Source organism: Asterias rubens, chromosome 7 (assembly GCF_902459465.1).
Source record: "Asterias rubens chromosome 7, eAstRub1.3, whole genome shotgun sequence".
In the NCBI taxonomy this organism is placed as follows: domain Eukaryota; kingdom Metazoa; phylum Echinodermata; class Asteroidea; order Forcipulatida; family Asteriidae; genus Asterias; species Asterias rubens.
This window is the reverse complement of record NC_047068.1, coordinates 21,668,381-21,690,130: the sequence shown is the minus strand read 5'-3', so window position 1 is coordinate 21,690,130 and position 21,750 is coordinate 21,668,381. Positions and strand designations below refer to the sequence as shown.

The 21,750-nt window shown below is 39.1% G+C and overlaps 1 protein-coding gene across 2 annotated transcripts; it reads right to left on the bottom strand.

The window, feature by feature from the left end:
* Positions 1–1,737: 1,737 nt before the first annotated feature.
* On the bottom strand, positions 1,738–19,903 carry LOC117292457 (polymerase delta-interacting protein 3-like). Of its 2 annotated transcripts, XM_033774498.1 has the most exons (8): positions 19,814–19,903; positions 15,770–16,172; positions 14,691–14,885; positions 12,326–12,484; positions 9,678–9,737; positions 8,456–8,590; positions 6,020–6,252; positions 1,738–4,563 (listed from the first exon to the last, which is right to left on the bottom strand). In XM_033774498.1, exons 1-8 carry the CDS (start codon positions 19,882–19,884, stop codon positions 4,383–4,385), a joined length of 1,437 nt encoding a protein of 478 aa, XP_033630389.1. In that variant the 5' UTR covers positions 19,885–19,903; the 3' UTR covers positions 1,738–4,382. The 2 variants fall into 2 exon arrangements, with proteins under 2 accessions (XP_033630389.1, XP_033630390.1); XM_033774499.1 differs by lacking the exon at positions 9,678–9,737.
* Between the last annotated feature and the right edge of the window lie 1,847 nt (positions 19,904–21,750).

Below are 21,750 nucleotides of genomic sequence, written 5' to 3'. Positions count from 1 at the left end.
TTGCACACAATGCAATGCAGATATAGGGTGCGCTGGTGGTGCAAATAGCTTTCCAGGAAATGTCAACATCACCGGATGTGGTGTTTAAAAAAAAAACACGGTATTGTAAAATATAAATAGAACAGAAAAATGACATCATTGATTTGTTTAGGGGCGATGCTTGAAACAAAGGTACGGAAGCTTTAAAGAAGCACTGGGAGAAAAATACAAAAGTCATACCTATAATGACTTTATGTCATTATATTAAATTACTATATACTAAAGTTGTGACTTAGTACAGTTAGTCATAATTGCGAATGTCTACCAATATCTTTAAGTCTTAAAATTGGCACAAGCCATAATCAAGACTTATATCATTAAAAAAACGGCTATGACAAGTCATTGTGACTTTCTGTTATTTCTTTCAATGACCCTTGGATTGGAGGCAAAGTTTACCTTTGGTTTTTGGAATCATTTGATTGTTTGAATCCTATATCAATAACGATGTAGGCCAATACATTAACATTTAAATTTCGTTTCAAAAGCTTTTCGCGATGGTTATCTATCGCCGAAGTCTGGATTACTGTCCAATCAGAAAGAAGAATGTCTGATAGAAATACACCGTCTGGGAAGCGTTACTGACAGACACGCTTCTCAGATTCAAGTTTTGGTGCATAAAAACGTCTGATCCAATATCCGAACTTTTAAATGGCATGCTAAACTAATGTAATTTCTACAATACAGTAACAAATATGGCCGACTTTTCGGAAAAATGTCCTCAGCACTAGACAAACAGATCCAACCATAACAGAGCAGGGTTTCTGTACAAATAAGTTTACACAATTACAGCTGATTTCCTTCACCAGTCCGACTAAAAAAGTCTGCATTCTGATACAAGTGAGAAAATGGAATTGGCTGTTTCAAACTCCTTACTTAACCCAAATGATTGACCTATGGTATAAATAAGGGAATAAAACAGTTTCAATCCTTTCAGAGTATTTCTAGAAGGCTGAACAAAAGTCTGAAATAATTTCTCATCCCTGGTATTTCTTGTAAGGGCAAAATAGTCTGCCCTTCGTAAAGGGAACATCTATGGGGGAAGGAAAACAATTGCAAAAACAACGTTATCAGTCATTATGAAGGCAAGACATTATTTAAAAATTGGGCATTATCAAAGTGCAGGATTTTCCTTATACATTGACAAATTAACAGCTGATCTTCTTCAAGAGACTGACTTAAAAAGTCTGAATTCAGATAAAAATTTGAAATTTCTTATCCTTGGTTCTTGTAAGTGCAAGAAAGTATGTTCTTTGTGAAGGGCACATCTGTGAAGGAAGACAAACAATTATTGTAAAAACAACAAAATAAGTCATGATTTAGGCAAGACATTATTTCAAAAATTGGGCATTCTTTATTTTTCCACATGGTAAACCTATGAACTGTTAAATTGTTATTTCATCCCATTTAGTACAAATTACAGCAGCAACACTAAAACATATAACGTTGATTTTTTTAATTTGAAAAAACAAGTTATTTTAAAGAATAGCACCCCAGAGGAAGGGTTTTGCACGACAGAAAACTTGTTACTAATTTCTGCCTAACAAAACTTGTGAAAAACTATTCAACCATCCAATGCGGGTATGTTGACCTGAACCAAAATTCATAGAGCCTGTAAATACAAACCTTGCTAAGCAAAGACAAGTATTGCTTAACCGAAAAAGGTTACCAGCCAAAATTACATAAGTTGACATTGCTGTGACTGCTACCCCACTAAATTTTTGCTTAGCCGAGAAACTTGTTAAGCAGTTTTGTTTCTGCTTAACAGCTTTATGAGATTGGACCCTGCATGCACCTCTCATTCAGTCTTGTAGCTTGAGATGATTACATGAATTAATAACTTCATCATGTGAAAAGGGGAGCCAGAAAAAAAAAAATAGTGACACCATGAGAAATGTACATCCAGGCTAAGAAATGCGCAGCATATCGTATCATTAGTAAGCCAGCCGTCGATTTCACAAAATTCTTCCTAACTTAGGATTAATGAAGGATTTAGGACAAGTTATATTCTGTAGGGCAAAAAGAATAAATGGACTGGCAACCAAGGACAGGGAAAAGGAAAAGAGATAGACGGAGAAGAAGATGGAGAGATGGCATCAGGGTATATGCAGGAGCAACATGGACAAGAACTGCAAGAAATAGAAATGAATGGCGTCGACATAAGGAGGGCTACATCCTACACTGGTTCAAGGATGAAATGATGATGAAATTCCATAAACACAGACGTTAGGACGCATAGTTCCCATCCAAAGTTAGGACGAGTCACTCGTCATAAGTTGAGATAGGACTAAGCCTAGGGTTTGCGACTACTGATTGCTTAGTCGAGTTGCAACTACTGTTTTGTAATGACGACTACAAAAACAGTTGTGACTACTACAAAAATGGTCGTGAACGCCTGTTTGATGAATCAATTGTGTCAATCACGACTATTCACGACAACATCACTTTCTTGTAAAACACAAACAGACATCAGTGACTCAATTCTTCAATCCTTTCAGCGTAAACTTTTACTACATTGAGCCTGTGGCAAACAATATGCCTTAATGCATCTTGGGAATTAAAAATGCATCTTGAGAATAAAAACTAGACGTGACTAGTGTCAAAGTCGCAAGTTTTTGAGGCACGACAAGTCGAGTAGTGAATTCTGCGAGTAGGTTACAGAGGAATGTCAAATATGGGGGTCAAAGTTAAGAAAAACTTACAGCAAAAATCCTAAACAATTGAGGGAAAGACTAGCGCCAGGGTCAAGGTCATTGTTAACAAAATGGGTCTGACACTAGGACCCAAGTTCAAGGAAGTTTGTTGAAATGGTATAATTTTCACATTTAGATAAACCTTTAGGTTATAAATTTCCAGAAGCTTTTGGGAACAGTATCATACACACTAGAGAAGTAGATCAAAGAGCAAGACTTTTTCCTGACGAAAACAACATACAAAGGATTGAACTTAGATACAAATCTGAACAGGACAGACAAAAACAATAGAATGGTACATGGGGGATCTGAACTTAGTTTTCACTTGTATCCACAACCCCAATGCTGGATATTACTCGGGTAGGATTCGAACCCAGGAGCCTTGCAATTCTAGAGCAGTGTCTTACCAACTAGACTACCCAGATTGCCGGTAGCTAGAGGCAGTTCAATCCTATGCTGGGTATGCTTGTGGAATGATGCCACATTTTGTGAAACCTAGAGTAACCTGAACCAACTGCTGTCACACATGATGCCAGAGATCTGCCGTGAGACAACGCCCATAATCACCTTCGACCTTGCATTAATTTCACATGGCCTTTATGGTCCTGGAGATTCACAAGTAAATCTGACTTACATGTGTATACATATAAAGCCAATACCTGTCTTTAGTGGACAAGTCTAAACCTAGAGCTTACTGTGTGAGTTTTACTACTTTTATACCATCTCATCTCGCCTCACCAAATATCAGAAGAAATTCCTATGGGGATCTATTTACTTAACTAACAACATTCAAACTCGGACATTACGCAAGTACATTTATACAGTGATAGAAAAAGAAAAGAAAATAGTTAGTCTTTAAGTATTTACAAGAAAACACAGAAGAAAGTAAGCCAGTTAGATGGCCTTTGATGAGCATCTATGAGAGTAAAAAATGAAAAAAGAACATTTGAATTAATACAAAACATAAACCATAGGAATACAAAGTAACACATAACTGTAATCTTTATACAATAGTCTTTGTGCACATGATATCCACTGCCTTGTAAGCCTGGGCAACTAGTGCGACTAGTGTCAAAGTTGCGACTACTGACTGCTTAGTCGAGTCGCGACTGCGCTGTAGCTGCATATAGTCTATCATGAGAGTTTAACCGAGGCCCTACAACCAAACTGTACATACAAACATTACACCGGGCCAAGCCATGAGACCGCATGTCCAGCCCGCACACATGTCCACTAGGCCTGGGCGAATAGTGTCATAGTCACCACTATTGATCGCGTAGTTGAGACACGACTTACTACCATTTTTTATTCACTTGGTTAATCGTGCTGCTACAACTACTACAAAAATAGCGACGACTGCGAAAAAAAGAAGTTGCGACGGGCTTGGTGAACCAACTGTGTCGCTCACGACTATTCATGACAATTGACAACATAATTTAGTTACGAAACACAATCAGACATCAGTGACACAATCCTTCCAGTGGAATTTTGCAATATTGCGCCTGTGGCCAAAATTATACCACAATACATCTTGGGAATTAAAAACTAGTTGCGACTAGTGTTGAAGTCGCAACCATATTAAGAAGTGACTAGTCGAGTAGTTTAATTTCACTAGTCGCTCAGGCCTTATGTCCACCCGACAAAGCACCTCCCCTAGATCTTCACAGTGAACACCACCGGTCTGTTCCCCACTGCTGCGGACACACCAGTCTTGAATAGCGCCTTCTGGACAGTGGACGTATCAAGCGGTTCACTAGAGGGCGCCATTGCATCGGATCGCATTCCGACGGTTGAGGAATAATCAGTGGTGCCTGTTGATCCTCCTCCGATTACTCTGAAGAAGGTTAAACAAGAAATTCAGAAAAAAATTATAAAAGATCTTATATAACATACTTTTGTCTTACCAAAAAATAATCAGTTCAATATTTTCTTAAAAAATGAGGGTTAGATGGGAATCCCTATCTGTTTAAATAATAATAATAAATTTTATAATAACTATTATAAATAGTAATATATAAACGAAGCGCCTTCTATAAAATTTACAGGGCACTGTACATTATCTATGAATAAACACAAAATAATATAAGTTTTGCTCAGTGCATAACACATAGCGATTAAACATGTAAGAATGAACACAAATTTGATAAACACAAAATATACAAATTGTACCGAGTCAAAAAAAAAAATGCATGTCAAATGTACAACTTTGTGATTGGCATCCAGCTCAGTTCTGCTAAGCAGCCAGTTGTTAAGCAATATCTTCTGCTTAAGCAGCTCTGTGAAATTGGGCCCAGCTTCGCTAGGGAGCTTGGACCCCCGTCATCAATTTTAGAGCAGTACACATTTTGCACGTGGTTTCCATTATTTCAAACAGAGCCCGAGACCATGTCCAAACTAGTGGCTACAGCTACGGCTACGGCTACATTTCCGCATCATCATGCATTTAAGTAAAGGACATCCTTAACAACACCCTTAGCAAAAGTAATAGCCAAAGCTGTAGTCGCCAATTCAGATAGGGCCTTAGCCGAGTTTTGGAAAAAGCCCCTGTGTATGTAAGCTATATATGTCTGCTGCCCTCTATTGGGGAATTTGACACTGTGTTATACACCATACATGTAGCAATAAAAACAGGAACATGTTCTCTGTGTGATTCCCTACATGGCAGGCCTGGAACTTCATCTTTTAGAGAGCCAGGCTCTTTTCATTTTGCAAAGGGCACTTCCACTGTTAAATAATGTTAAAGTCTATGGGATACTAATGAAGGGGCACCAAGGCCAAGACATGGGCAGCCGAGGCCATGGCCTACACTGTATGTGGCCTCAGTGTAATTCCCGGCCTGACATGGGTGTGTCTGTTATAAGGCAACACTTCCATTTTAGCTGTATGGCAAATTCCACTTTTCACACTGGTTGAAATGGATCATTTTACCATACTGGAATGTCCCATAGTAATGATCCTTTTTGTACACAGGAGATCGAGTACCCAACAGCGAACACTGTACAACGATTTAGCTCTCCGCATTCTATTTATATGGCATACAATCTACATGTTTTCTGCTCACAATAATGAACAGAAAAATTGCCGAACAGAAACTGTTATCAGCTAAAATTCAATAAAGTTTACGTTGTTGCAACTGGCGCCCCACTCGATTTTTGCTTAGCAATGAAAACTTGTCAAGCAGAATTTCTGCTAAATAGTTTATGAAACTGGGCCTAGCCCAGTTGCCTGCAAAACTGACTCTTGTGACATGGTTTTATAAAAGAAGAAATCCATTGATGGGCAACACTTACTTAAATCTGTCGCTCATGGACATCCGTTTGCCAGTGACTGGAACGTAGAGACCAGTGGCTTCCGGTACCGTGCTAGTATCCAGCTTACATTGCATGGGGAGTCCGTCCAACTCCCTGTTGTGATATCTGGCTATTGCCTCTAGCGCATGTTCCCTCTTAACATAAACGACCTCGGCGAGACCGGAGCGTACCAGGCGTGCTCTTTTCAAGGGTCCGACATCTCCGTATAGTTCCTAGGGGGGTACAAAGAAGAAGAGGAGAGTGAGCCATCATGGGCGAGACTGTGGAGTGTCAACTTAAATCAAACCACTGTGTAAAGTTAGGCCTAAGAAAACGTTCATTCTATTATTTTTGTGAAACTTTATACTCATGTAATTGTAAATAAATTTGTACATAGGCCTACTTGTTAATATTAACTGGTTTCATAACAGCTTCTGAAGGTCATGGTTGCTGCGGTCAGGGAACAACTAACTCAGGATGTGACAGCTATGAACTTGGGGTTACTCCCCTATCATTAAGAAGGCTATTGCGTGCCCCCACCCCCATAACTTTCTAGCACTTTAGCTAACTAATCATGTTTTGTTACAGTAGGGCATTGTTTTGGCCCATGGAAGTAATTAGGCCTGGGTGACTACAGTGACTAGTTAACTTTAAACTTAACTTAATTGGATGTATAAAGCGCTTTAACACTGTTTCAAAGCACTGTACATTAAAAAAAAACATAAAAATGCACAAGCAGAAATGGCAGTTTGATTTAAAAATACACAGCAGAAATAGCAACAATGGTTTAAAAATACACAACAGTTACAAAATAAGTACAGATTTAGTCAATTTAGTAAAATCAGTTGTCACCGATTCTTTTAGAAAAATCGGTTGTCACCGATTCTATTAAGAATCCTCTTAACAATTATAGAATTAACAAGCATTTATGAGGCGCTTTACAAAGAACAGAGAGCCTCAAAAAGTAGAGACTGAAAACCGGCTGTGGCATGGGGTGGCAGTGCACAGTGTATGCACAACATCACACAGTTCCTGCTAACCCATACAAACAGTGTACATAGTAATTTCATTTCATGTTGATTATTTATCTTAAATCACAGTATTCAAAAACGGAACCTAAAATGTTTCCTTTGTGCTGGTAAATCTATGCAGGCTATGTCCCTTGGCCTAAATAAGATAATTTATTCAGCCCCCTAACAATGCCACAAGACAATTCAAAAACGCATCCAGATGGGGTAGGAGAAACAAAAGCAAAGTAGTTACTGTGGTCAATAGACCTGACGCCTTACAACTGGTTATAAAACAAAAATAAAAAATAAACAATCAATACAAACATATGTACACGTCCATCATCAAAAACAAATCATGGTGAAAAATGCAAAATAAGTAGGGGAGATGGCCTTAGCTACCAATCCAAACCGGACCTTCTTCAGAGGCATAACCAAGTACAAACAAAAACATCCATTTATAGATAAAAGAGGAGCAAAGGAGTAAGGGAAGGAATCAAGAAGCAGGAAAATTAAATACCAATCAGAGTTCATTAACAAGCAATGTTGTGGCTAACAGCCACCCCCTTTTAAAGGTTAAACATGAAAATATACCATTTAAAGCAATACAAATGTTTATTTTCGAGTAAGCAAACATTAACAAAATAGCACAATCGAATGTCAGTAATCATGACATGACCATGACATCATTAACATTCAAATAGCATAATCAATATTCAAGTAGCATAATCAATATTCAAGTAGCATAATCAATATTCATGCAGCATCATTAATATTCATGTAGCATAATTAAAATTCATGTCATTCTTTCAATCTAACAGCACAGCAGCCAGCAATGCTCTCACCAGTGTGCATAGCACTAATTGATGCATGCCCAACTACTGCATTTGTCCAAACCGCACCACATACTTCTTTTATCAAGGGTCTGTATAAGCTGGGTAATGACTCTAAAAATAAATGCCAATACAAGTACAGCAGCTTTGGATAGTATATAATGCATTTTGAGAACTGTTCCACTTTGAAGTACTAGGGAAAGGGGGAAATATCATTGTCCAGCACATTTTGTGCAGGAAGTATTAATGGTAATTTGTAAGTTTGAAGAGTGTACCATCAGGGCCACCATACATTACAAGCATGAGTACCAGGCCATTTCAGAATTGGCGGCTACAGCTAGGGCTACAGCTAGACATCTGTGTCATCATGCATTGAGGTACAGGGCATTCTTAGCAGCACCCTTAGCAACAGCCGTACTTGCAGGTGTACACGCACATTCAAAATAGCCTTAGGCCGTGTCCGAAATGGCGACTTCGGCTACAGCTGCGGATCAATCAGGCGACTGCCAGTGTTTAATAAAAGGGAGACACGCGTGATCTAGCCGTGCTGTAGCCAAAGTCGCTGTTTCAGGCTGGGCCTTAGACTCGGGACTCACCTTAATATCAGCCTCAGATACACTTGAATGAAGGTGGCTGACTATGAGTCTAGTACCTTGTGCTGATGATACTGGGTTCACTGATGGAGGTTGCTGGGTAGCCACCCTCTGCAGCGCACTCATAGGCTGTACATTCTGAAACAGAAGATAACATTGATTATAGAAATATAATTCTTAATAACATTAATAATGACTAGTATTTAGTAAGCTCTTTATAGTAAACTATATCACAGCATTTACAAAAAATAATCATACATAACGTACACCTGAATTTCATCAGAAAAGGTACACATACACAAATGTTTGAAAGGGATAGGAAAAAGCTTGTGTCCGCCTGCTGTGCAGCCGACTGATGATGATGATGAAAGGGATATGTTACAGTAAAAACTTTTGCATGCTTTTCATCTTACAAAACATTGTGTAAACAATTTTGCTAATCCCACACAGCATCTTATTGTTTGAATAGAAGACTACCTTACATGTACTTACTAAAAAAAGACAGTGACACCAAGTGTTATGCAAAATTCATATCCTATTTAAAAGCTACCACAGTGCAAACATTTACAAATTGTGTTGTAGTGTTAGAGATTGTTAAATTGCAAATGATTACATCAACTCAATCAAGTATAATGCATCCTTGGTCTGACTGTCAAAAGAAAAAACTACACAATGAAAATGAGGTTCTTCGCAAATGCCATATATACAACCATTTAGAATGCCCAGACTGCACAGTAAAACCAAAGATATACACACAGTCGAACACATTCTAAGGACCTCATTTCAACACATTTTCCTCAACTTCTTTTTTCCAGAGTTTAATTTGTTTTTAATGGCAGTGCCCTTTGCAAAATGGCTGTGCCCTCTAAAAGATGAAATTCTAGGCTCTGCTGTTCCACTCTGATTATGGTTAGATCGTGCTATGACCAATCATATGTTAATCATAATCAGTTTACTAGTGCAGCTCACAGTTCAACAAAATGAAACAAAACATGCAGGTGGGGCTGGTTATACACGGTTAAGCCTGGTTCACACTTCCTGCGAAATTGATTGCGATACAAATGTTGACGTCATATATTCGCAACTAACAATTAGCAACAGTTGAGATGTGGCGACTCCTGCTAACGATCGCAGCGAAAACAGAGATGTGACGTCAACATTCGCATTCACAGGAAGTACGAACCAAATGTAGGTTTTTAATCAAACAAGAACAGAGAAAGGTTACCCCTATCTGGAAGGGGCTACCTAGCCCTCTTGCAGAGAAGCCCAGCAAATCTCTACCATCCTGAAATAAAAACAAAATCAAAGAAGAGATGCAAACACACAACCACATCAACCATGCAAAACAAAAACTCATGCAAAACAACAAACTTAAAAAAACAGCAAGGCTCAAATTTGACACTGGACAGGGCCCAATTTCATTAAGCCTGTAAGCACAAAAATTTGCTTAGCATGAAACTTCTTCCTTAATAAAAACAAGATTACCAAAGCAAATTTTTGTGATCACAGGCTTTTTGAAATTGGGCCCTGCTGGCTAGAAGCCAGTGATTTTAGTGTCAGGTCAGTCAACTCATGACCAGACAAGTCAGACAGTCTTGTGTTTTATCTCTCTCAACACAAACAAATTATCTTCAAATGTTGCCTTTGGTTAAGATATTACTTTTGAATTCAATGAGTAATCAAGTTTACTTTATAATACCAGAAAGACAAAATGAGATAAATCTTCTTGTACATGTCTTATACCCTTTTCAGACAGAAGTTTGCGGCAAACCAAATAGATTAGGAGCGACTCTAGGTCAACCCAAATAAATTTTGGTTTCAGACATGCGAACTTAACATAACATATTTACATTAGGCTCATCTCATGACGAGATCGACGTCTGAAATAAAAACGCTCCAAAGTTGTTCCGAACGACTGCAACAGTCGATGTTTTGACTACTAGCACGTCCAGTTGCTCCTAATTGTTTCAGACGTCGAGCTTTTAATGTACTTAATTCAGAATTTGATTCAGCGTGACTCTGTAGCGCCAGTCTAAAATGGATGTAAGTGCTTGCTACTATGAAAGTATTTCTCATTTTGAATTTGCTTGGTCTTGTAAAAAAACTGTTACATATTTTGAGCTACAAGTCAAGTTGTCTTGTGGAATTTCCACACGAACACAAGCCCTGGCCAGGCATGATATTCGACCCTTGACAAAATACCATAAATGAAGACTTTACCAGTAGCTGGGTTTCACAGAATATATGTAGGAAGAAAATATTGCTTACAAATTTTCTCCTACCAAGTGTTTGATTTTAATATTGTCTGGTACAATGATGTGCTTGATCAATAGTTACCACTTCAATTTGAATTCCTCAGACTATCAAGACAGTTGCTATGTCAGATGATTAGGGGCAAGTTTTCGCTAAGAGACACCAATACACAAGTGGTTAGGTATGACACAATGGTACCAGGGTCTGCTCATCTGGAGGTTGCTCTACAAAAGCTTGCCCTGAACATTGTGACAAAGCAACTGTCTCTATAGTCTCAGTGTACTCCACAGACTTTTTTTTTAGGAGGGCGGCATGACGTAATCAAAATGGCGCCCGTCAATATGACGTAATCAAAATGGCGCCCATTTTGATATGACGTCAGCGGACGTGAAATCAACAAATGCTTGAGAAAACCATTTTCTTAAAATAATGTATTACGACGACGCTACCTACCTATTGATGGGCATCCATTTCGGTTGGAACAACCTTATTTTAAAAACTAAGTCAAAACTACAATTTGTTATACATTTTGCTTTGTGCGCTGCGCCAATAACCTCAAAGGGATGATCGGCATGCCGCACGTCGGAATTTAGAAAGCGGGTGATCGGACCATGATCGGACGGTCTTCGTATGTTATTTTCAAAACGGAAACAAAATAAAAAAATCAAAACCCACATTTTTGGTCAATCTTATCCCCAAAGTATGGCCCTAAATAATACTTTTTCCATCCAAAACCATTTCCATGAATTAGTGATTAGCGGTTCCATCGTTAAGAACTTCGTTTGTAATAAAATAATCGAGATTCAATGATCAATGAACTTTGCCCCGCATCGCGCATGCCCTCAATGGGCGAAAGTTGACATGTTTGAACATGCTTCAAGGCTGTACACTGTACCATTCTGTACATGCGTGCGGCACTGTGTGGTAATTCTTTCTCAGTTTGTGAACGTGTGTGTTGTGTTGGAGTATATCAACGGCCAATCACAGCGTGCGGACTGTTCATGCACTATGCATGCAGTGGGTATTCCCATCGTTGATGGTGAGCATATGCACTCGGCATATACCATCCATGTGGCCGTGTGTACTTCGTGTTTTAACGTTTGTTTACAATCACATTTCTGATGCTATAATCAGGTACTCGTTTGATCCTATTAAATGCAGTCTCAAAATAGTGTCTTTGTACTTCTTTGGGCAGGGCGGCCAATAATTTTAGCAGGGCAGCCAATTCTTTGGCAGGGCGGCATAAATTTTAGGAGGGCGGCTCGCCCTCCCAATTTACATGTGTGGAGAACACCGAGTCTGAGGAATTCAAATGGAAGCCGTACATTGTGACTATGCAAGTCATTGTACCAGACATTATTCAAACCTAACTCAGTTAGGTTTGAATAATGTCTGTAAACTCTCAATTGGCTTATTATGGAAGCATTTTGGAAGCGTTCTTGGTCAGGGACTGCAGGCCCTAGGCCAGTGATTTTAACATGGAGCCAGTAAAGTCACTGAGGCAAAATTAGGCAAATCATTGGACAACAGCTGCTCCTGGTGCGCAAAATAATCTGCATGACCTCAGCGTACAGGCAGCGTTGCGCATTATACAAAGTGTCTGTTTGCAAGCACCATTACCTGTATGGTTGTTTTGATGTTTGCCTGTGGTGCTGCTGGCACTGCCTGTGTGGTAATCCTCTTGAATTTGGCCGACACTGGTTGAAACAGGAGCTCGTCTTCAAATGTGTCTTCCGTTGGGATGGTACGCTGAAACTGCATCTGCTGTCTGGCTTGACGCTAAAAAAAAAAAATAATAGGGATACATATTCAGTTAACTCATCGTTATAGGCGTTGTATGGACCCTTGGCAGTGACATCACACGTTGAGCTCTGCTCATGGTCTGCAGTTAATGGAGGCAAATTGCATGCTAAGATAGGGTTTGAATCCCTACCGTGAAATATTCCTGTGAGGTTTTTTCCCCCAGAACTCTGGTAAGTACCGAGTTCACAGTTCTTACACACATGTACATGTATATAGGTAAAATCAAAAATGAATATATTCTTCATCCCTGATGCAAAGTAACATCTATCCAATGATATATGGTGAGTATTTCAAAGATTAAAATCACATTGTCATCTGAGTGTGGGTTCAAATCCCGGTCATGACACTCGTGTCCTGTAGAGCAAGATAAAATCACATTGTCATCTGAGTGTGGGTTCAAATCCCGGTCATGACACTCGTGTCCTGTAGAGCAAGATAAAATCACATTGTCATCTGAGTGTGGGTTCAAATCCCGGTCATGACACTCGTGTCCTGTAGAGCAAGATAAAATCACATTGTCATCTGAGTGTGGGTTCAAATCCCGGTCATGACACTCATGTCCTTTAGAGCAAGATGCTTTACTATAATTTGTTCTATTCACCCAGGTGTATTGACCCATTTCACCTGACGTCATCAGCAGAAAAATCTTGAATGCGCCATACTGGTGGGGAATTTCACTGTGCGTTTTTTATATTAACTCTATGCTGCGCGTTATGCAGTGAAAGTGTGCATTTTAGGCGACGCGGCGTTAATACACGTAAACCTAACTGCCCACCAACATGGTGAGCGTGGCATTGGTCGCCGCGTGTGATACGCATGCAGGGGGTCAATAGGTTGAGGTTTTGTATGAGAAAGCCACTGAAGCACAACAGCAGCTCAGGGCTGTACATGAGTACTCAACAGAGAGCTGAGAAAGATTAAAGAAATGTTGTTGCCACAAATAGTCTGTTACACAAAAGTCGCCAAAATGAACCAAGGAAAAGGACTATTTCAATAAGTTATTTTGATAAAGTATGAATTAAATCTACATAAAAGGACAATGTACTTGTACTGTGACTTGAAAACTGGATGCCAAAATAAACATTGCACTGAAGTGGTAAATTGTGCGCATAAACAAACACGATCAGGGATTAAGAAAGGTCGATTGTTTGTATGTTTGCGCTCTTGATCCCATAAATCCCTGTACAGGCAATTCAAAGTGAAAGGGCTGTTAAACCAACCATACAACAGTGTAATTGAAAACAATAATACAAAAATTAGCCAAGAACACTTAGCTTTTTTCAGCATTTTTCAGTTTCACTAACTCATACTTACAATCTCATTTTCTACTAGTTTCACGAGAATAAAAACAGTACACTTTTTAAGGACCTCCTCCCTTTTTGTGCATTTAAAAAGAAACATTACAGAATTGGTTTTGCTAACAAAACAGTTGCTGGCATGTAATCTGGCATACATAAATTGACAAACCTGTACAAGTTTACAATCGATCAGCCATCTGGGTCCCAAGAAAATAGTGAAAAACCAATTGCCATTTTTGCATGACATCGATGCAAAAAGAAAAATTTATAAAACGCTCACTGAGCGATAAACTCCAAACATGAATAAGATAACTAATTTCTCAACAAATATGACATTTCAGACAATAATATTTCATGGGATGTTCTGTACTATTATCATCATTAGACAGTGTAAGTTTTATGTTAATCTGTGATCTTCACGATTTTTGCTTCTTACCAATTCTGTAACGTTCCTTTAAGTTTTTATGATTTGTGGTACTTGTGTAAATGAAACTTGTCTATGTGAGTTGTGGAAAATAAACCTTGGAAGGAACATTTATTTGTCAAGAGTGGACATCTACTATGGTATTCGTTAAATCCTTTTAATGGACAAGTTATTGTTTTTTTGTTTACAACTCGTTGTGTCATGTCTTATGCTAATCTGTCCTTTGTCTGTTTGTCTGGTTGTATTGTTTTCTTGTCTGTCTGGCTGCTTTTTACAAGTTCATATGCTTACCAAAACGGCCCTGTACTCTGTTAAATTATTTATGTTGACTGTTTCTTAATGATATGTTTTGCTTTACTCTGTAATACATGTAACTGTCATTATTCTTTTATGAGAGTATGGAAATAAATGTTTTCCTGAATTGAATTAGTTCTGAACAAGAGTCAACTGGGTGTATTACCTTTTTAGCTGATTTGTTGATAGTTGTGACTTGAAGCCCCTGTGCTCCTAATGACACTGTGGGCTTCTTGGCATTGGGTCTCCCACCTTGCGTCATTGCCTGCGTGTTGCTGATTGTGAACTGTGTGGGGCCAGTCATCTGCCGAGGCTGCTTCTGGGCTGATGGGTTATTGACTGTGAATTGCTTTGGTAGTTTCTGTATAATTGTAAGACAAAAAAACACACAGTTGGAACTCCGTACTTTGGTTTCATTCCCTGTATGGAGCAAGACCTACCGCTGATTTCACCAAACTCTTCCTAACTTAGGATTCATCTTAGGAGTTAGGACGAACTACGTTCCGTATAAATAGACGTTGGAAGGCATCAAACCAGTCCTAAGTTGGGACGAGTAACATGAAATAGGATTAACCCTAGCAATTTGACAAACACGGTCGGCCATTTATGGGAGTCAAATTTTTGACTCCCATAAACGGCCGACCGTGTTAGTTTGCAAAGTAAAAAGGAAAACCACGCAATTTCGAGGCAAATGTGTGTGGATCATTGTATTCTACTTTTAAAACATCTTTTTAACCAAATGCATTTTATAACAACATTTACAAACGATTTTAAAAGACCAACACGACCGATCCAAGGCAACGTGTTCCTTTTAAAATAGGCAGATGCGCTCAATATAGCGGTAGCTGTATTACTGAAGCCCCCGTTTCGGAAATGGCATCATTTGGGGGAATAGATCCTTTTCTTACCGTTGGAATAAGCTCCCACTCAGAATATATAGTCTATCTGCCCTTAGTGATTTCAAACTTGCTCTACAAACCCAACTCTTCAATACAGTAGTATGGCTTAGTTTTAGCTATATTGTTTTTGTATTAGTAATATTAGTAAAGTAGTAGTCCCAACTGATTTTCCACCTTCTGCCCAGGTAGTAACAGGACAGTTCTTTTCAGAACTGAGAAGTCTCCCAAATTCAGAAAATCTAACCCGCGGCAGTAGAATAAAAAGAAAGACAGTTCTCTAAAGAACCAAATCAACTTGGCAAGTAGAGACACACATGGTGTAACCGCAAACCATTTAAACACTTACATTTCCTTGATTTCTAAGTTGTGCTCCAGTTTCTGGCCCCTGCACCTGGGGCATATCACCTTGTCCCTGTTGTCCCTGCTGCCCCTGCTGCCCTGGATCCCTTTGGCGTTTAGCGTTCAACTTCATTCTAACGTCCACAAGTTGGGCCTTTTTGTTCAATTTTTCCCGGGCATCTGTAAGTCTTGCCTTTGAGATGAGTTTGTTCCGTGCGTCCGGCACAGTCACCGCAATGGCCTGATTGGGTCGAAACGTTTTCTGCCTCGTCAACGATTGGATAACCTGGGATCGGTTTGGCATCTGTACTTTGGAGTTACCGCCTCCTCGTTTCTGGACTCCGCCACGCCCCCCTCCTCCCTGCTGTCCAACATTTCTCTGACTGCCTCCATGAAATGCACCTCGGCCACTACATACAAATGAAAAGGAAGATACCTATTAAATTAAAGGCACTAACCACTCTTGATACTTAATCAAAATAAAGCATGAAAACTTACTTGATAATGAGCAATAGAGAGCGGTTGATAGTATAAAATATTGTGAGATACGGCTCCCTCTGAAGTAACATAGTTTTTGATTGAGAGAGAGAGGTAATTTCTCACTCAAATAATAAAAGACTTCAGGTCAGCTGTAGCCTTTTATATTAAGGCAGATGAAAGCACACCGATTTGTGGAACAAGGTTGTCAAGGGAGGGTGTTATTTTCTGTCGTTGTTCTCTTGCAAATTCGATAAACCAATTGAGACAAACATTTTTACAGATTTGTTATTCTATGAATGTGATACTCTGGTCTCTGCTAAAACAAGTTACTGGGGTGCTGTATTTTTTTTTTCTCTTTTCTTGAAATTTCAAGGGGGAAAAAACCTACATCGGAACCAAAATGGTGTCCAGTTTAACTGTTTAAATTAAATGAAGAAAGTTAGGTCTATTGTTAATTTAGCCCCATAAATTGGTCCAATCCACTCCGTATCCTTGGCCCCAGCACCACTGATATCAAAACCTTTCGCTTCCTTGAAAAACCATCTGCAACGTTCTGCATCATGAAACTTACCGATCTAATGCTTCAGAAGTTGCAGATAGCACTACACTTGGAATAGGTATCACAGATTTTGAGTAAAAATCAAGTAAATTTTGAGTGTGAATTTTCTCAACTACCGCTCTTTTAACGCTAATGCTGAGATATGCCGATTGTCCCCCAACCGTGTGCAGATTTTTTTCCCAGGACAAACGTGTAGAATTATCTGCACACGCATGGGCTAACAACATGACTATTCATCATCATCATCATCATCTAGGCATTGTCCATCCACTGCAGGATGTAGCCCTCTGTCAGATCTTTCCAGGTATGCCGTTCCTTTGCTATCCTTGTCCAGGTCCCCCCCACCAACTTTGTTATGTCATCCCTCCATCTTTTCTTCGGTCTGCCCCTGGATCTTTTTCCTACTCGGGGTTGCCATTCTGTGGTTCTTATGGTCCATCTGTTATCTGTCATTCTTGACACATGGCCTGCCCACTTCCATTTCATTGTGCTGACATATTGGATAATGTCTTTGACTTTTGTTATATCCCTAATTGCTTGGTTGGGTATCCGGTCTTTCAGTTTAATCCCTAGCATCCTTCTTTCCATTGCTCTCTGCGTGGTAGCTAATTTCTTGTTTATCTGTTTGGTAGTTGACCATGTTTGGCATCCATATGTTATTGTTGGGAGTACACATAGGTCAAACATTCTTTTCTTCAGGGAAATTGGTAGTTGTTTGTCGCATAAGATTTCTTTGTATCTTCCAAAGAGACCCCATCCTGATTTGATTCTTATGGATACTTCTTCTTTGGTTGTGTCTTGCATTTTTAATGTTTGGCCAAGATACTTGTATTCATGCACTTTCTCTATAATGTCGTTATCGATTCTGACAAGACTTTGGGAGTCGATGTTGGTCATATATTTTGTCTTTCCTTTGTGCATTTTAAGTCCCAGTCGGTTGCTTTCTTTGTGGAGCCTGTTAAATTGTCTTTCCAGGCTTTCGATGGAGCTAGCGAATATAGCCACATCATCTGCAAATCGAAGGTTTGATAGCATTTCTCCATTGATGTTTATTCCTTCCTCCTCCATCTCTGCTTTCTTGAAAACTTCTTCAAGAGTAGCGTTGAAGAGTTTTGGAGACAGTGGGTCGCCTTGTCGGACCCCTCTGGATATCTTGATTTCGGTTGATATTTCATTGTCAAGATGAATTTTAGCTGTAGCATCTGAATATATATCTTCAAGGAGGTTGATGTAGGTTTCATTTATTCCTATGTTCCTTAATGCTCTAAACATTGCTGGATGCTCTATGGAGTCAAAGGCCTTTTCGAAGTCCACAAAGCCGATGTATAGTGGTAAGTTGTATTCGTTTGTCTTCTCTATGATCTGGTTAATTGCTTGCATGTGGTCTGTTGTTGAGTATCCCTTCCTGAATCCTGCTTGATCTCTTGGTTGATTCTCATCTAAGATCCTTTCTATTCTGTTGTGTATTACTCTTATGAATATTTTGTACTGGTGCGAAAGAAGGCTTATTGGCCTATAGTTCTTAACTTCGCTTTTGTCTCCCTTCTTGAAAAGTATGATAATTTTCGCTTCCTTCCAGTCTTTTGGAATCCTTGTTTTGTTCAGAATGTCATTGAATAAGGTGACCATTTCTTGAATGATTACTTCCCCACCTACTACCATTATATCAGTTGTCACTTGATCAGTGCCTGGAGCTTTGTTTCTTTTCATTTGGTTTATAGCTGTTTGAACTTCCGAATGTAGAATTGGTGGTATTTCTATTGCATCCGGGCTTGGTATATTTGTATCTTCTCCTGTCTCTACTTCTATTTTTGAAGCGTACAGTTCTTTGTAGAAGTCGGCACATATTTCCAGTATTTCTGTTCTGTCTGTTGTTTTCTCGCCATTAGGTTTTTTCATTGAGCAGATTTTTGGTTTGTTACTGTCCTTGTCGATCAGCTTTGGACCCCTTCCGCTTTTAATGATTGATTCAATCTTTTCTGTCCTTCTTTTCCTTTGTCTCTGTCTCCTTTTCTTCTTGACAAGCTTACTTGTTTCGCAAAGCTCAATCTTCTCATGTAGTGGTAGATTGCTCTTATTTCTCAGAGACTTTCTTCTCTGGTCGAGTGTTTGTATTTCTAGGTCATCCTTTGTTGGAACCTGCTTCCTAGTATCTTTGTCTCGTTTGGCTAGTTTGGCGGAGCACGGTTGGACGCCATCTTGGCCGACAACCCGTGTTGCGACCATTCCATTATGGTACGGGGTGACACAAGATCGGGGGGGGGGAGAACAGTGCGCGGGCGGGTGGCGTTGGCATTGGCCCGGTTTTATGGTAACTAGATTTATCCTCGCCTCATTCGTGACATTATTAAGATAGGGATGTTGATGATTATTTTATTTTATTAATTTTACATCCAATTTTATTTTACGCCCGCCCTCTGTTGTTATGGAAGTGCTAATTCATCTCACCCCTGTACCATAATGGAATGGTCGCAACACGGGTTGTAGGCCAAGATGGCGTCCAACCGTGCTCCGCGGAATTTCGCTTTTTTTCCGGGTAAAAAACTACGACTTTTCGTGAAGTAAAACCGTTGTATTTATGTTAATATAAAATAGTGCACATAGTTTTAATAAACCGTTGGTTTGTTTGCTGTTTTTAAGGTGTCTGCAACGAGTTGTCGGCGAGTTGTCGGCGCTCTGGCGAGTTGTCGGCGTTGTCGGCGAGTTGTCGGCTTTTAGTAGGACCCCTAGCTACTTAGTGTAGTCTAGTAGTACTTTAGACAGTGTGTACTTGCATTACATTTACAATGTACTGTTCAACCTGGGTTACCTATTCTGTATTCAGCATGCCCGATGCCCATTGGTAACGTGCACATTCCACATGCATGTGTGTTGTCATTTTTTTTACTTCTATTCTAGTTCTACTTCTAGTCTACTTTTGCTAACATTAGAATCATTTATCCTGCAAATACACCGGTGTTGAAACCAACAACTCACTGATTGTTAATAATAGTGCTTCTTCTACATGCTTACCGTCCACGACCTCTACCAGACCCGACAGTCTTCCGCTCTTTGATGATTTGGTCCAGCGATTTGTCCGCCATCTTTTCGCGTGTGGAGGGGAACCAGTCTATTTTCATTGTAACGTGTTCAATGCATAATGACCATTCCAATATACAGAGGGCGCTATGCAATGTTTGTGTTGGTCTTTTTCAGGGCGCACCGCAAAAGAAAAGAATGCAATATTCAAAAAAATTAATACTCAACAACATAATATTTTAAGTCTCTCAGCCTCTTAAAACCAATCAGACAACTCGACTTCAAATTTCTTAACAATTTTTGGAAGGTCAGCCATTTGGAGTGCTTACTACCCAAGAAAAAAAAAAAACACACCCAAACAATATTGGTGCAACAACGGCAGCCTATGGCAAGCCAGAGGGGAAAAATAATAATTATGTATAAATAAAATGAATGTGTGTATATAATAATTGATGTAATTTTTAGTAATATTGATAGTAAAAATGTATATTATATAAAATATACATTCATATATATATATAATACTTTACGAAACCAATGTTTAATAGTATAAATAAATATTTAATAGTAACAACATATTTTTTTAGGACAATTATTTTTTGCATAACGAACAACTATATAACGAATATTTATATTTTTTTATTTTTTATAAATTGCAAAAATATAATTCCATACAAATATTTTACCACGGAGGTCCTTGATGTTGTTGGTCATGTTCAACTCCTTGATCGACATGATCGAATGATGTAAACTATCGTCATGTTGATGCTGTTCGAACGTTCACGGTTGGCACTAACGAAACCACGGCCGCCCCGAGTCGCCCACTGAGTTCGCTAACATATCCAGATGCCTCCCCCAAGTTCGAGCGTAAGTGGTTTAACGAATAATTTCAAGCCGTCATCAGACCTCGAACTTCTGTGTGTTCTTTCTCATCTCCATATAGGAGGCATACCACAAATAGGAGAAACAACGTGTACCACAATCCAAAACCACATTAATATTTTGGGCTATCGCTGCCATTGCCACTATACAGGTTAAACTTAAAGGCAGTGGACACTATTGGTAATTACTCAAAATAATTATTAGCATAAAACTTTACTTGGTAATGAGTAATGGGGAGAGGTTGATGGTATAAAACATTGTGAGGAACGGCTCCCTCTGAAGTGACATAGTTTTCGAGAAAGAGTATTTTTCCACGAATTTGATTTCGAGACCTCAAGTTTAGAATTATTTCGAGGTCTCGAAATCAACAATCTAAAAGCACACAACTTCGTGTGACAAGGGTGTTTTTTCTTTCATTATTATCTTGCAACTTCGACTACCGATTGAGCTAAAATTTTCACAGGTTTGTTATTTTATGTATATTATGTTGAGATACACCAAGTGAGAAGACTGGTCTTTGACAATTAACATAGTGTCCACTGTCTTTAAATACTGTATATTAAAGTTACTCCAGCCTTTCCATCCGGAATGTGCATCTCTCTGGTTTCTGGGCAAGCAGCCATCTTGTGCCGATGATTTCGGCCAACACTTTACATTTGTAAACTTTCCCTTCCTTAGTTGTCTGTGTTGTTGGAATTGTTTGATTCAGTTTATGTAGCAATAATAGAGATGGTTTGCGTTTCGTAATAATATTGAAAGCATCGTTATGAATTGTATGCGTCACTGTCAAGGCACTGGACATTGTTGGTAACTTCTCAAAATGATTGTTGGCATAAACACTGAATAGTATTAAAACATTGTCAGAAACGGCTCCCTCTGAAGTAACGTAGTTTTTGGAAAAAGAAGTAGTTTCTCAGTAAATACTTGAATTGAGTTCGTAAACTCAGTTGAGGTCTCGAATTCAAGGACCTGAAAGCACAAAACTTGTGCGTCAAGGGTGTTTTTTCTTCCATTATTCTCTCGCAACTTCGATGACCAAATAAGTAAAA

Excerpts from the sequence above, each read along its gene's own strand:
- LOC117292457 (XM_033774498.1), bottom strand. The coding sequence starts at position 19,884 with ATGGCGGACAAATCGCTGGACCAAATCATCAAAGAGCGGAAGACTGTC. Across the intron at positions 16,173-19,813 it reads TCTGGTAGAGGTCGTGGACG|TGGCCGAGGTGCATTTCATG; the intron begins GTAAGCATGTAG and ends ATTTGTATGTAG. Across the intron at positions 14,886-15,769 it reads AACTTAGAAATCAAGGAAAT|AAACTACCAAAGCAATTCAC; the intron begins GTAAGTGTTTAA and ends ACAATTATACAG.